Below are 14,970 nucleotides of genomic sequence, written 5' to 3' on the forward strand. Positions count from 1 at the left end.
TTGCAGGGCCATGCAAGGAGGTGGGTGACTCGTGCCTTAAAACCCCCAAACTCCCCAAAAGTAAAAGTCGCTCAGTCATGTCCCAACATTTTGTGACCGCATGGGCTGTAGCCCACCAGGCGGCTCTGTCCATGGGATTCTCCACGCTAGAATACTGGGGTGGGTTGCCATTCTGTTCTCCAGGGGATCTTTCCAACCCAGGGATTGAACTCAGGTCTCCCATATTACAGGCGGATTCTTTACGAGCTGACCCATCAGGGAAACTCCCCAAAAGCTTTCAGCAAAGCCCTTTTATAGGAAAGGTGAGAGAGGCACGACGTTAGTTGTTGCAAACTTCCTGGTGTCTTTGTTCTGGAGGTCCGGTCATGGTCAGGTATCGATGTTCCTGTAAATCTCCATCAGGTAAATATTCTCTGTTCTGACAACAAAGGGCAAGGTCCCAAGGCACAACGTTCACAATCTGAGGACTAAGTCCTGTCTAGAGAGGCAGATTTCAGTTGTCTGCTCCTTCAGGGCCAGGTCCCCAGACCCTGTCCAGTTCTCATCCCTAAGGCAGCCAGGGACCCAACCCAAATGCCTCTCAGGCTCCTCACCCCACCCCACCCTCAGGTGGGGGGTTTTCGGGGGGGTGGGGGGGGAGCATTGCTGTGCACAGACCAATGGCTGAACAACCATTAATGGTCTGGTAACCGTTCCGTGGTAACGGGGGGGTGGGGGTGGGGGTGAGGGGTAATGGCCCGCAGCAACCTCTGCTGAACCACGCTCTATTACCGTAGAAGGAAATAGTCTCTGTTGGAGGAAAGAGCCAGGTTAAAGGTTTAGATAGATGTCTGGATTTCCCAAGGAACTGAGAAGGGTAGGGCTGTAGGGAGGAAGCCATAGGTTGACAGGTGACGTGGGATCCAGATCCTGACGGGGCATTTATTAAGTAATCTCTAATACTGATTTCGATCGCACCCTCCTCTCTTCCCTACTCCCTAGCGCCGCCACCCTCCCCCCCCCCCCCCCCCCGCCACCTTTTACATGATACATGACGGGTAAGCAAAGGATCCGGTCCCTAATAATCCAGGCGGGTCTCCCGCCTGGGAGATCTCCCAGGGATCCAGGAGATCTCCCAGATCTCCCGCCGGGATCCCTGCGCTGGGTACTCCGACAGATGAGCTGTACTACAACTTCACAACCCGTTTGCCATTCGGATGAGAACTCACGGAGCGAACCGGCTCGAGTGCCGAAAGTGGGACAGGAGAGATGGGATTTGAGGGAATTCCGGGGTCTGTCATCCCAGTCGCGGGGGCTGTGAGAAAGGAAGACTGTCTAAGGATGTCCTTCCGGGACGCCCAGAGGGCCCCAGGGAGGAACGAAGCTAGTTGACCCCGGATGTGTTTCCTCCCAGGCTGACTCTCCCCCCCACCTTCCGGCCGGAGCCGCTGCTGCCGCGGAAAGCTTGACTCTGGTTTCTGTGTCGGTGAGTGAGTGCGATGGATCCTCGCGGGTGGGGAAGCCTGAGGTGGAAGCAGGGGAGCAGGAGGGTAGCAGCGAGGCGCGGCTGGGGAGTGGCTGAAATGCTGCTGCAGGCACTTGTCCGTTAGGACTTTGGCCCTGGCGGGCTTGGCTCGAGAAGACCTGTGTCGCGAACTAGAGAATCATCCAGGCCGGTGTGATCCGAATTCAGTTCAACGGATACTCCTGCAGCTGTCCCTGCTCTGTTCCAGCCACCGTGCTCGCTGCAGGACCGCAAATGAACCAAGCTCCTTTTCATGACGTTCTGGAAACTACTGACTCTGTCGGGAGACGGGAGGAGAAATCTTATTTGATTTGAGCCTTGTGCCAAATCACTAGCTGGAAGCGCGAATATAACATGTACAAAGATGTAATTGGGTCTTCTTGTCTGAGCAGTGGTGAAAATCTAAATATCATAGCAGCTTCAATGTAAGAGATTGAGGAAAGGTAAAGCTATAACGTTGGTGAAGGCCAAATAATGAAGGATCTTGCATTCGCTAAGAAGGTTAGACTGTCCTGGAGATGGAGGAGAATCATGGAACATTTAAAGCAGAAAAGAAAAATAGAAAAAATTTAAAAGTTCTAAAAGGTGTTAATCTGATGGCTTTTAGGAGGATAGTTTGGAATGTAGGAGACTGGCATTAAGGAGGCTGCAGTGGTCCAGGTATGCAGAAGGAAGGACCTGCTTACCTGGAGGTCCAGGTGATGAGGAGTTAGGAAGTTCGGTGATTATATTAAGGATTCTAATTTGGGAAACTGTTAAGTCCACTTAGTAGTGGCCCCTAACAATGGCCTTGTCTACAAGGCACATAGAGTTTAGCCAAAGAGAAAAACATAAAAACTGTTGAGTACAATTCAATATAATAAAGGCTGTATGTAACATAAACAGTCTGCCATTAAAAATGTTTAATGTACAAATAAAAGTAGAACAATGAACAAAAAAATGTTGTAACAAAAAATTTTTTTAATGTGCCATAAGATCATAGAGAAATGCATTTTATTTTTCTGGATTTTGAGGTGGTTACCCTAGGGGTTCAGTCTTAGCAAACAGATTAGAATTTGAGTTATCTTCTATCTAATTTAGGTTTAGGATTTGGGGATGATTTATGTTTGGTATCACAATGTAGGAAAACAACTCCGATCCTTACATCCATGTTTATGTCTTATTTTGCTTAGATTGTGACCATGGCTGCTGAATCTGATGTTCTGCACTTCCAGTTTGAACAACAAGGAGATGTAGTCTTGCAGAAAATGAACCTCTTGAGGCAGCAGAATTTATTTTGTGATGTGTCAATTTATATTAATGACACCGAGTTCCAGGGACACAAGGTGATTTTAGCTGCTTGCTCCACCTTTATGAGAGATCAGTTTTTACTCACGCAATCAAAACATGTCAGAATCACCATCTTGCAGAGTGCAGAAGTTGGCAGAAAATTGTTGCTCTCTTGCTACACTGGAGCACTTGAAGTTAAAAGGAAAGAGCTTTTGAAATATTTGACTGCTGCCAGTTACCTTCAGATGGTTCACATTGTGGAAAAGTGCACAGAAGCTTTGTCAAAGTATCTGGAAATTGATCTTTCTATGAAAAATAACAATCAGCATGCTGACCTGTGTCAATCCTCTGATCCAGATGTTAAGAATGAAGATGAAAATTCAGATAAAGACTGTGAGATCATTGAAATTTCAGAAGATAGTCCTGTAAACATAGATTTCCATGTTAAAGAAGAGGAAAGCAACGTTTTACAGTCTACAGTAGAGAGCTTGACAGCAGAGAGAGAGGAAATGAGATCACCAGAGCTGTCTTCAGTAGACATGGGTTTTAAAGACAATGAAATTCGTATCCTCCATGTGGAATCTATCAGTACTGGGGGTGTAGAAAATGGAAAGTTTTCACAGCCCTGTACCTCTTCAAAAGCAAGCATGTATTTCTCAGAAACACAGCATTCACTGATCAATTCTACAGTTGAGAGCAGAGTGGCAGAAGTTCCTGGGAATCAAGATCAAGGCTTATTTTGTGAGAACACTGAAGGAAGTCATGGTCCAGTGAATGAGGTTCAGAATCTAGGGGATGCTTTTTCCCTGAGGCACCAGTGCCCCCGGTGCCCTCGAGGGTTTCTTCACGTTGAGAACTATCTGCGCCACCTTAAGATGCATAAACTGTTCTTGTGCTTACAATGTGGGAAAACATTTACACAAAAGAAAAATCTCAACAGGCACATTCGAGGGCACATGGGCATACGGCCCTTTCAGTGTACTGTGTGCTTGAAGACATTTACTGCGAAAAGCACACTTCAAGACCACTTGAATATACACAGTGGGGATCGGCCATATAAATGCCACTGTTGTGACATGGATTTCAAGCACAAATCTGCCCTCAAAAAGCATTTAACCTCTCTCCATGGCAGAAGCAGTGGTGAAAAACTACCCAGGCATGATCTGGAAAGGCAAAATCTACTGTAACTAGAACCACACCTTGTTATGTAAGCTGTATGTCATTCTGTTGGGCAAGTCTTTCTATAGAAATACAGCATTTGTAATATTGCATTTCCACCCCCATCTTTAGATCTTATTTTTGGTCTTCCTACACATGTTATTCTTTCTGAACTTGTACTACCAGTTCCAAAGTGTGGGAGACATGATAAAGCTGATAGGATGCTGTCTTGTCTCATGCATTATATATGAGTCTCAGTGGTTTATCTCAAGAAATAGTTTTCCTCTTAAATATTCTTGATTCTATTGGCAGAGGATCCAGCAGTATTTCCAGATTCTGATTTCAAATCCCTAGATAATGGATATAGGTGTACAATCCAAGCATACCATAACTTTAATAAATTAGGATAATGAGAAGAGGAAAAAAAAATTTAAAGCATACTATTATTCATTGTTAGTCATTTTAACAACAGGTAAGACTAGTGAATTTTTTTTTAATGAACTGTATTGGAAATTCTAAACTAAACACCATGATACCTGTTGTTTTAAACTGTAAAGGAACACCATTCAGATTCACTTGGAAGTAGCAGAATTTCCTTATACATAAAGCTAATATTCCTTACAATAGTATTTCCATGAGTTGTTAGTATATATATTTTGGAATGATTAATTAGGCCCAGGTTTCTTGATTTTATTTAATATGGTGACATTTAATAACTTTGTGGCCAGTAAAATTATATCAATGGCATGAAGCTCTAAGGTATTTGCTATGTTTTCTTTTTGAAATTTATTTTGTTAGTTAACATACAGTAAGATTGACTTGTTTTTGGTGTACAGTTCTATGAATGTACAGAGTTATGTACAGAGTTATATATGTACAGAGTTATGCAGCCACCACTGCAATCAGGATGCAGAACATTCCATCACCCTCCAACACTTCTGTATGCTTCAGCTTTGTAGTCAGCTCCTCCTCCTAGCACTAAACCCAGGCGCCAATTCTCCATTTTTATAATTTTGCCTTTTCTGAAATACCATGAATGGAATCTTATAGTATGTTCCCATTTGAGATGCTGTTTTCACTCAGTTTAATGCCTTTGATATTCATCCATGTTGCTGTGTGTATCAGTAGTTCATTCCCTTTTTTTTTTTTTTTATGTTGAATTGGCAGCATATATTAGTTTTCTTACTATCACTAGATGAACAGTTTAAATATGGGTAACTCCAATACTTTGGCCACCTGATGTGAAGAGCTAACTCATTGGAAAAGACCCTAATGCTGGGAAAGATTGAGGGCTGGAGGAGAAGGGGACGACAGAGGATGAGATGGTTGGCTGGCATCACCAACTCAATGGACATGAGTTGGGTGGACTCCAGGAGATGGTGATGGACAGGGAGGCTTGGTGTGCTGCGGTTCATGGGGTCGCAAAGAGTCGGACATGGCTGAGCAACTGAACTGAACTGAAGCTATTAGTGTTCTTTTTTTTTTTCTTAGTTAATTTATTTAGGCTGCACCTGGTGTTATTTGGGGCACATGGGACCTTCTAGTTGTGGCATGTGGAGTGTTGGTTGTGGCATGCAGAATCCTCAGTTATAGTGTGTGGACTTTCTTGCCAAGATGTCCAGGTTGGCCTTTTTCTTTCATGCCGGACTAGGCCCCGATAGTAGGACTTGACGCCTTCTTCTTGGGGGCTTTGAGCAGCAAGTCCTGGCTGCTGTTAATTATTGCTGGGGTTTCTCAGGGCCATCCTGCAAGCCTTTTGAGTTACAAATGTCCTTGAGGTCCTTGTGGCCAGCAGAGCCCCTTTGTGCAGCTTGTTCAGCTGAAGAGACCATGGGGAGGGGGGAGCTGAGATTCTACACTTCATGGCCTTCCTGTCATCCTGTACCTCGTGAAACTGTAAGCCTGGAAGGCTCTTCATGTAGTGCTGGCAGCCAGCTTTTCTGGGGGCGTCTCCACACTGCCAGCCTGTCTGCCATGAGGAACCTGGCATCTAGGACCCTGCACAAGTCGGGTCATGAAGGGAAAGTCCTCAGCCTCATCTGGTCCCGTTCAGCTCTCAAGGGTTCCAGGTTTAGTCTTAGCTGATCCCTATCATGTTGCCTTTCTTCTGCTTTTTTGCATTTTCCACTTCTCGTAGGAGACTTCTCTGCCAGAGCCGCCATTCTCTGAGATAAAGCTGAAGCCTCTTAGATTCTGAAAAAAGTTTGTCAACAGTTTTGACAAACATTTATTACGTTCTTCATTCATTTTTTTCTCTCTGCCTTGACTTGGAGAGCACGGCCGCCACCTGACCAACTCAGCCTCCCCCTTGGGGAGCATCTCTGCTATCCACAGGGTCTGCTGCAGCTTCTGCTCTGCCAGCTCCAGGAGTTCCTGCAACTGGTGGTTTTCAGCCTCAATTTCACGAACACTTCGTTGCAGTTTCATGTTCACTTCCTTAGATTTGATGAGGTCTTCTCTGGCTGTGTACACATCTGTCATGTGAGTTGAGAGGACTGCCAGGCGCTCCCTCATCTGGCTCTTCTCTCTTGACTACTTATCTATGATTTCCTGGAGTTCCATCAATATAGCAGCGTCTTCCTCATGAGGACCATCAGAAGATCTCCACAGAGATCAGGTTCCTGGAGGTCTCTGCCATCACATCCGTGTACAAGGCCCTCTAAGCAGAGTTCAGGCATTCCCGCTCCTGAGAGAATTCAATGGCCGTGTCCTCAAAGGTCAACTGTTCCTGAGAAAAAGCCATTCCAGATTCCAGTTCTTTCCTTTTCCATAGGCCACGTGAGTCCTTGGAAATTTATCTTGAAAGTTTGAAAGAGGTTTATTGCTTAGAATCAGCATTCCCATTCCTGTGCCACAACCACACGCACATGGATGACCTCACCATGTGGATAGACAGTCCTCTGCTGCTCACAGTCACAGGAGGGATTCAGCACAGCAAACTCCCACACAGAGGCCAACAGGTAAGGTTTCCCACACATCCCTTCAGGTCAGGCTTGCCCGGGAGTTCCCTGGTGGCCTAGTGAATGGTTAGGATTCTGTGCTCTCACTGTCATGGCCTAGGTTCAATTCCTGGTGAGGGAACTGAGGTTCTGCCAGCCAAGAAACTTTCCAGTATATAAGAAGAGGAGAATAAGGCACTCAGGCCTGGAGTAAACCAGTAATGGCAACGTCTGGATTTGCTTGAGGCGGAGGACCAGGTGCTGGGATTTGAGGTCTCTGGAGGGTTCCACATGAACCCGAAGTGTAGCGGGGTACCATGCAGCACAAATTTACATTAGAAGCCCTCCTTGAGAGTTTTATTGCATATTTTCAGAAATGTGCCAAAAGCTAAACCAGGATGTGTGGTTATTTTACCGAGAGTAATATTAAGGTTGTGTTAATGAGCCATGGCTTTCTAACATCCCTGTCTGCATGTAATACAAAACGTTTTGTTGGTATAACAAGATTTAAACATACTGCAGGGCACATCATATTTTCTAAAACACAGGAACTACTTTTAGTAAAGAAGCCTGACTAGATACATCTTATTTCAAGATGTTCTGTGCCTCCTCCACTCACCTCAGCTTTATTTAGAATTTCTGTTACATTTAGTTTCTGTGGAAGCCCTTTCACATTTTAAATTGTAATATACTTTGTACCATTTAATGTATTTTGTGATGAATCACATGTTGATTGTATAAGTGTTAAATATCCTTTTTGTGATACTTTGTGAAAAATAAATTCTTTATAGACTTTTAACTCTGGGAGAGATTTTAAATAATCCGGCTCTCATATTGGATAAGAAAAACAACTTTATAACACCCAGGTCACTAGTTAGTGACATTGGGTAGGTCATCTCTCCTTGAGCTTTTCATAAGTTTATATGTAGAATGACAACTTTGATTTTGACAAAGTAAGATCATTTCCAGGTCTAAAATTCTTTGATTTTATATGTAAATCTCCCTGAATTTCTAAGGACAGAGAAGAGGGAAAAGCCAGGGAGGAGAGTTTTGTGTCTTTATTAATGTTGCTACTTGAGTACTCCATTGGAGGCAGAATTTTTCTGAATTAAACTTTTTCTTCCACTGGAGAATTTGATAGCACAGTGTTCGGTTTTCTTTCCCATTTGACCTATGATTGGCCATTTTTAGGCATGAGAACATTTTCCTTTCAGAAACAGTTTATGATTAAAGTACTCTTATTTTTGCTTCCTAGAATGAAGTTTTGTGGGGGAGGGATGGAGATGGGAGGGAGAGTAAAAGAATAGAAATAAACTTTTTTTTTTTTTTTTAGAAATTGATATCTATCTTTGATGTTTGAAAAAATTATGATTGTACTATGTTTTTGCTTTATGTGTGCCTTGTAAAATTCTTGTGAAATTTTTTGTAAGCTCTTTGAGACTTGCTTGTGGGGCAGGGCTGTTTTGTGAAAGTGATGGTTGTTATTTATTATTATTTATTCCTGTTGACTAGCACAGAGTGATCTCAGGTCATTCCTGGGGGAGTGTCTGTTTGCATGATGTATCTAAACAATTTCAGGAAAATGAAATCGTTTTTTAAAATGCAAAGTAAAATGTTGAATTTATTCATTGAAAACATTCACTTTTAGTTCTTTGTGGTTGCTGGTATGATGGGAAAAGTATGCAGTATGTTTTGGTTCAGCTTCTTCATTTACTGGATTTATGTATAAAAGATCTCAGAGAGACAATTGTTAGTTCAGTGTAAAAGAAAATCCTTGCCCTTTTCCCCTGGATGTTAACTATACTATATGTTTACATAAGAAATAATAAACTGGAAATGGGAATGGGGAGCTTTGTCTTTTGTCTAATCTGTGAATTTTAAAGAAGGAAACTATTTTTCTTGGCTATTCATTTAATCATTCAACAAATACTTAGTCCTTACAATGTATACCTGTATTAGAAGTTAGATATACAGACAAAATCCCTACTCATAAAACTTATATTGTACTGGAGATTCAGTTCAGTTGCTCAGTCATGTCCGACTCTTTGGGACCCCATGAAGCACAGCACGCCAGGCCTCCCTGTCCATCACCAACTTCCGGAGTCCACCCAAACCCATGTCCATTGAGTTGGTGATGCCATCCAACCATCTCATCCTCTGTCATCCCCTTCTCCTCCTGGCCTCAATCTTGCCCAGCATCAGGGTCTTTTCCAATGAGTCAGCTCTTTGCATCAGGTGGGTAAAGTATTGAAGTTTCAGAGGTAGACAGACACTAAACAATTAAAACCAATGTACTGTGTCAGATTTTAAAAATGGAATTGGAGAAAATAAAGCAGGTGTAGGTGGTGCTAGGGAAGGAGAATTGGGATTGAATTGCTAAATGTGATCAGATCACCTGTGAAAAATCTCACCACGTTATCACATACCACTGACCATTGGCATGAAAAAAAAAAAAAATATATATATATATATATATACATCTCTAGTTGAATGGAAAAGAGTGAACCAAATGAATGATTGTTGGAACCTTTCTCTTGGTTTTGCATATATTTCATAAAGAGAATGAAAGGGATAAAAATGCATGTAAGAAAATCTTTGATGTGGCCAATATTTTTGGAAAACTGATGGTTTTTTGTCATCTGGGCAATAATAAGCATGTATATTTAAACTCATTATAAACTCCTTTTCCATATGTCTTCTAATTTGTGGGGATTTACTTCCACAAACATTTTTGTTTGACGTCTGGTTTCACATTGTAAAGTGCCTTGAGTTTAATTAAAGTTCACGGCCATTTTCTTAATTTGTGTTTTTCAGTTTCTCAACAGAGTACACTGTATCTGCCTTTTAGGAATATTTTGATGAGCACATGAAACAAAACAGATTAAAATTTTTATTACCTAACTCAGGACCTGCCACATGGTATTAATGCCACAGGTCCATTAATGTTATTTCCCTGATCTCTATTCCCAGCCTGCTTCTTCATCTATAAAAACAATAAATTCTACCTTACAGTTTACCATGAACAAATCCTTCAATAAATATTTGAGATAGTAATGCCAGAATCTGATTGAATTTTGACTTCTGCCAGCTTCTGAAGGATTCAGAATTCTCTGTTTAAAAAAAAGAGATAAGGTGTTATGCTAGGCAAACGAAAGCTTGTTTTTATTTTTTAAATAGGGAGCTTGCTTGACACTTCGGTGCAGGGCCTGGGGGATTCGGTCAGCATTTGATTATGGGAGAGTGAGTACAATATAATATAGATGCATCAGATTATGCTCAATCCATACCACACCTTCCACAAGGTGAGTCAGACTCTGGCTCAAAGCAGAGTCTAGAGGCTCGCTCGAGGCGCATATGAATGTGCAGGGAGTTTCCCATCAACCCCTTCGGCTTGCCAGGTCTCCTAACAACACCTCCCACAGTCCTCCAGGGTTCCCTCGTCACGTGATAGGGGTGGTTCAGTCGAAGAGAGGAAAGCGGATGCGCAGTCCAGGTGGCGGTTGTTGCTACTCTTCTCTTCCACCTCCCAAACTCCCGGTCATGCGTGATCTCGCGTGAGGTGGGCAGTATCTTCTCGCGAGAGCTAGGTCGGGATCCCTCCAGGTCCGCCTCCGTGGTGAGGAGGGGGAGGAGAAGGAGGCGGAGGCGGAGGGAGGAGGAGGAGGCCCCGTCGCGGCCTCCGCCGCCGCCAACGGGGCTGTCCCTGTAGCTCCCGATGGAGTTTGAGGCCGTGAAGCCGCCGCCGAGCTCTGCCCCGGCGAGACGAGGCGCCTCCGTTGCTGAGCCGCGCGGTCGCGGGGCTCCCGGGAGCGGCCCTTAGCGACCCCGCCCGGGCCCCCTCAGGTAGGGCGGGGGCGGGCACGATGCGGCTCGGGCCCCAGCCTGGGTCCTCGGTCCCCGGCGGTCGGGCGGGAGACTGGTCTCAACCCGTGGCCTCTGTGTTGTTGTCTCCGGTGCTCCGAGGGTTGGGAACTGAGGGCCGCACCTGACACCCGGACGGGGCCCGGAGTCCCGGGCTGGAGGAGGCCCCTCGCCCCGGTAGGGCTTTTCAGTACCGAGCGCCTTGGCGCAAATGGCCACCTCCCGTCGACACCAGCTGGGGGGACGCTTCAGCCCCTAAAGAACCCATCCAAGCAAAGGGCAGGCTTCCCTCCCTTTTCTACACCAGTTAGTAAGAGTGCGGTTGAAGGGGGGGTCCTCTAAACCAAGTCCTCTCCTAGCTTTTCGGCTCTCTGCCCTGCGGCTTCCCGAGATGCAGGGATGGTGGAAGCGACTGAGTGTTAAATAGGGACCCCGGCCAAACAATGCCCTGGGAGGGCTTAACCTCCTAGGAGGGAGAGGGCCGGACCTGAGTGGTTGCAGAGTGGTGGTGACGGAGCAATGGCATGAAACAGCCAGAGAATTCTGCTATGGTTTTCCTCTTTCCCTCTTTCATTTTTCCTTCTTGGGGGAGCCTCTTAAGGAGACTCTTCCACCATCTTAGAAGAATGGTAGAAAGCATCTTTGTTTCTCAGAAGCAGCTCTACTTTTCTCTGTTCTCAGCTTTCAGGAAGGGAGAAGATGGGGGTAGGTAGCTGTCATTTCCATCCTTGGAACCACGGAACAGTTTACGATACCGGCAGACAGAACCTTGACATCAAAATAGTCTCAAGTAATCACTGACGTAAAGTAGATCTCGTTTCATGATTCCTACCCTTCTTTTTTTTTTTAAATAACCACCTAGGTTCCCTTTTAATTCCTACTCTCCCCTTAGCTAGGCCCCTTTTTAATTCCTATTCTCCTCCCACTAGCTGTGATTAGAATGACTTTGTATCCCAAATTAAGTGTTTAAGTAATCTTTTTTCAGTTTTTGTATTTGTCAAACTTTTAAGTTCCGGTAGGAACTTTTGATTAACCTGAGAAAGTTAATGTTGCTACACTAAATTGATACACTGAAAAGCAGAGAAATAAATATTTTAGTTCGCTTTTGTGCAGCCTGTTTATAGTTAAGCATACAAAATTTAGTTGTGGGTTCTTGAAACAGACGAGTTCATGGATTTTTTCAAATCTGTCGAAAGAGCTACACCACTGTTCTAGCATAACATCCTTTTCTTATGTTGTTTACTTCCACATTCAGTTCTTGAAGAAGTTGATGCTATTACATCCTGTCAAAGACCATCTTTCAGTATTGCCGTTTTTGTTGATTTGGAAATTGATGTTTTCCCAATTTTGAGAGTTTGAAAAATAGCTGGAAGGATAAATCGTTAAACATATATTTTAGCCATGTTTAGAAAAAGCAGATGTTATAATTCAAATTGGCACCTATTTGAGAATTTAATTGCAGTCATGTTCATTAGTGGATTCTTTGAGTTATTCTTGATCTGTTATTACTGTGGGGTTAACCTGACATGTAAAACTTATGTCCTTTGTTCATATGTTTTAATTATTTCTCTTTGTGCTTTTGTAATTTGCTGTGTATTCCAGTTTGAGAAAGTAAAAAAAAAAAATTCTTTTGGGAGGGAAAGCATTTTTGTTTCCCCAGAATTTTATATTCAGGAATACAACTTACACATTATATGCAATATCAAAGAAGGCTAAATAAACTTACAATCAGATCTCATTATAATAAGTACTTGTTTATTGTTTTGTTTGAAATAGATTAAAATTTCATTTTCTGTTGATGGGAAAATGGAAACATGTAGTAAAATAAAGCTAGCTGAAAATTTAAAATAATGTTGTAAACCTAGCCTCAAATGTTAAGTAACATCTTTATGATCCTCAAGTTTTTTAGTTTTATGAAAACCTTCATAAGTGTAGATATCGCTTTAATCTCACATTTTTGATAAAAGTTAGTTTTGATTATTACTTTGTAATTGTAAGTACTCTAGAGTTGCACTGTCCAATGCTAGCCAATAGCTACATGTGGCACTTGAACACTTGAAATGTGGCTGGTGTGAATTGAGATGTGCCATAAATGTAAAATACATGTTAGGTTTTGAGACTTGGTCCAAAAAAATAAAAATAATTTATAATTTCTTACATTGACTACATGTTGAAATAGTATTTTGGATAAATTGGGTTAAATAGATTATCATTAAAATTAATTTCATGTGTTTTTCCCTGCCTTATTGTGACTACTAGATATTTTAAGTTACTTGTGACTCACATTGTATTTCTACTGGACAGTGCTGCTCTAGAGTATCCCTACTTTTCCAAGAAATAAATCATCTGAATAGAAGTAGACATATGAAAGCCAAAAATTTCCTGGTAGATTATCTTCATATAATCAGAATAACCAAAAGGCTAAAGACTTTGATGATGTGACGGATGAAGTTATCCAGTGGTCATTAATAGGCATAAGTGAGTAAGTTCTGCCTCAAGAAAGTATTTTTCAAGTTGTCATGACTAAAGTAGTAAAACTTTATTGGTTATATTAATTAGAATAGAAAATTATCCCTTTACTATTCTAATAGAAGGCATTGAAAGTGAAATGTCATACTGATTAAAAAACTGAGTTCAACAACAGTGGATTTTAGAAATAAAACTTGGGTCATGTCTTTTCTAACATACACTAAAGCACATATAATAGCGATCTTTAAAATGGTAATTCATTTCCTTTTTTCCAGTCCTTTTCGTATGTTTGAATGCTGAGTTTTAGATCTTAGAGATTATTTTCATTGGTTTTGTTAGTTTTATAGAGTAAGATCTAAATTGTACCTATGATGCTTTAAATAAAATTTTTTAAGTCCAGAACTACTGTTCCTAAGGTTTCTGAATTGAGAAGTGCTGTTACAGTCCATTAAAGTAGCTTAAATTTCTCACATGGGTGAACTAAAATGAAAACAATGAATGTTTTAATTAACAAACCTGAGCCCTAATGTTTACATCTTCATAAAGAGAAATGTAAAATGCTTTATTTTTTTATTATACAGTAGTAAATGAGGCATAACCTTAACCTGGTATTTTAAAATTGAGTTTCATAGTCCTGGACTACTTGCATAATGTCATGGTAGACTAGTAACAGAAAATGAAAGTACTTAGCTGATAAGCAGTTTGCTTTTAATAAAGCAATTTCTAATTTGCATCATATAAGAGATGTCTATTACTCTTCCTTTTTTATGAGTTTGTATTCATAGCAAGGAACTTATAGCCTGAAAACTTACTTGAGTAAAAATCTGTTTAAGGTCTCTCTTAGTGTTTCTCACTCTAGGCTTTATCTTCTTGTTGTTCTTCAGTTTTAGTAACTGAAATTACTTAATACAAATAGTTTAATTTGAATTTAACTTGTTTTTCTTAAGTAGTCCCTTTATATATCTAGAGATATGGGCTTTTAAAGCTATTTTATCTCAATTTGAGGTGTTTGGGCAGTATCTTTAGGCTGGATACTTACTTCACTATTACATATAAATGTTATTAGAAATTTAAATTTCCGCAGATTCAAATAAATTGCTATGTATATCTTAGCTTGTTATGATTCATTTAGATACTTTAAAAAAATAAACTATAAAAACAGGCTCTTTATCATTTTTGATAATTATAAAAATATTTTCTAGGTAGACATTTACTGAGTGCTTTTGAAAGGAATGAGAAGTCAATTTTGTCATCACTAAACATTTTAGTGTTTTAGACAAAATTTTGTCTATTGTAATCAAGGCATCTAAAATGTATTTACAGTGGTACTAAGGAAAAACATTTTAAAAGGTCAAATCATTTCTTATAGGGAAAGTTCAGTTTTAATTTTTCTGTCAGAAAGTTAGAATCTGACACGTAACAGAAGGAGAATTTGGCGTATTTTTTTCTTTTTCTTTCAAAGATATTAGTTTGATTTCTACTAGAAATTGAATTTCTCAGTATTAATTATATGAAAACATCTGGTGTTCTTAAACCTAGTAACACATATGGGATAATATAAAACTATAAAGTGTATTCTGGAATAATTTGAAACACTTCAAAATTAGGTGAAAATATGCAAGATAGCATTTTTATGTTCAGTTCAAACTTAAAGGCTTTTCATCCCCCACTGATTAACTTTAATGTAAAGCATTTCAGGATAATCTTGGAAAACTAAATAAGGAAAGAGTATTTGCTGCTAGTTTCCTATTACCCACTGGCCCATGATAC

General features: G+C 41.1%; 3 protein-coding genes across 6 annotated transcripts in view; 2 read left to right on the forward strand and 1 right to left on the reverse strand.

The window, feature by feature from the left end:
• Nucleotides 1-165: 165 nt before the first annotated feature.
• Nucleotides 166-1,759, reverse strand: LOC133065253 (uncharacterized). Its single transcript, XM_061156075.1, has 4 exons — nucleotides 1,734-1,759; nucleotides 1,412-1,635; nucleotides 1,209-1,294; nucleotides 166-789 (listed from the first exon to the last, which is right to left on the reverse strand). Exons 1-4 carry the CDS (start codon nucleotides 1,757-1,759, stop codon nucleotides 454-456), a joined length of 672 nt encoding a protein of 223 aa, XP_061012058.1. The 3' UTR covers nucleotides 166-453.
• ZBTB6 (zinc finger and BTB domain containing 6) lies at nucleotides 1,341-8,717 on the forward strand. Of its 2 annotated transcripts, none has more exons than XM_061154718.1 (2): nucleotides 1,341-1,465; nucleotides 2,677-8,717. In XM_061154718.1, the coding sequence occupies exon 2, from the start codon at nucleotides 2,686-2,688 to the stop codon at nucleotides 3,958-3,960; it is 1,275 nt and encodes a 424-aa protein (XP_061010701.1). In that variant the 5' UTR covers nucleotides 1,341-1,465; nucleotides 2,677-2,685; the 3' UTR covers nucleotides 3,961-8,717. The 2 variants fall into 2 exon arrangements, with proteins under 2 accessions (XP_061010701.1, XP_061010702.1); XM_061154719.1 differs by lacking the exon at nucleotides 1,341-1,465 and adding an exon at nucleotides 1,619-1,947.
• Nucleotides 8,718-10,487: 1,770 nt separating this feature from the next.
• RC3H2 (ring finger and CCCH-type domains 2) overlaps nucleotides 10,488-14,970 on the forward strand; it is a 49,607-nt gene continuing 45,124 nt past the window's right edge. For all 3 annotated transcript variants that reach the window (XM_061154721.1, XM_061154722.1, XM_061154723.1), the window contains exon 1: nucleotides 10,488-10,713. The gene's annotated coding sequence lies outside the window, so the exon portion shown is untranslated. The remainder of the gene's footprint in view (nucleotides 10,714-14,970) is intronic.

The sequence above is a fragment of the Dama dama genome, chromosome 11 (assembly GCF_033118175.1).
Source record: "Dama dama isolate Ldn47 chromosome 11, ASM3311817v1, whole genome shotgun sequence".
Taxonomy (NCBI): Eukaryota; Metazoa; Chordata; class Mammalia; order Artiodactyla; family Cervidae; genus Dama; species Dama dama.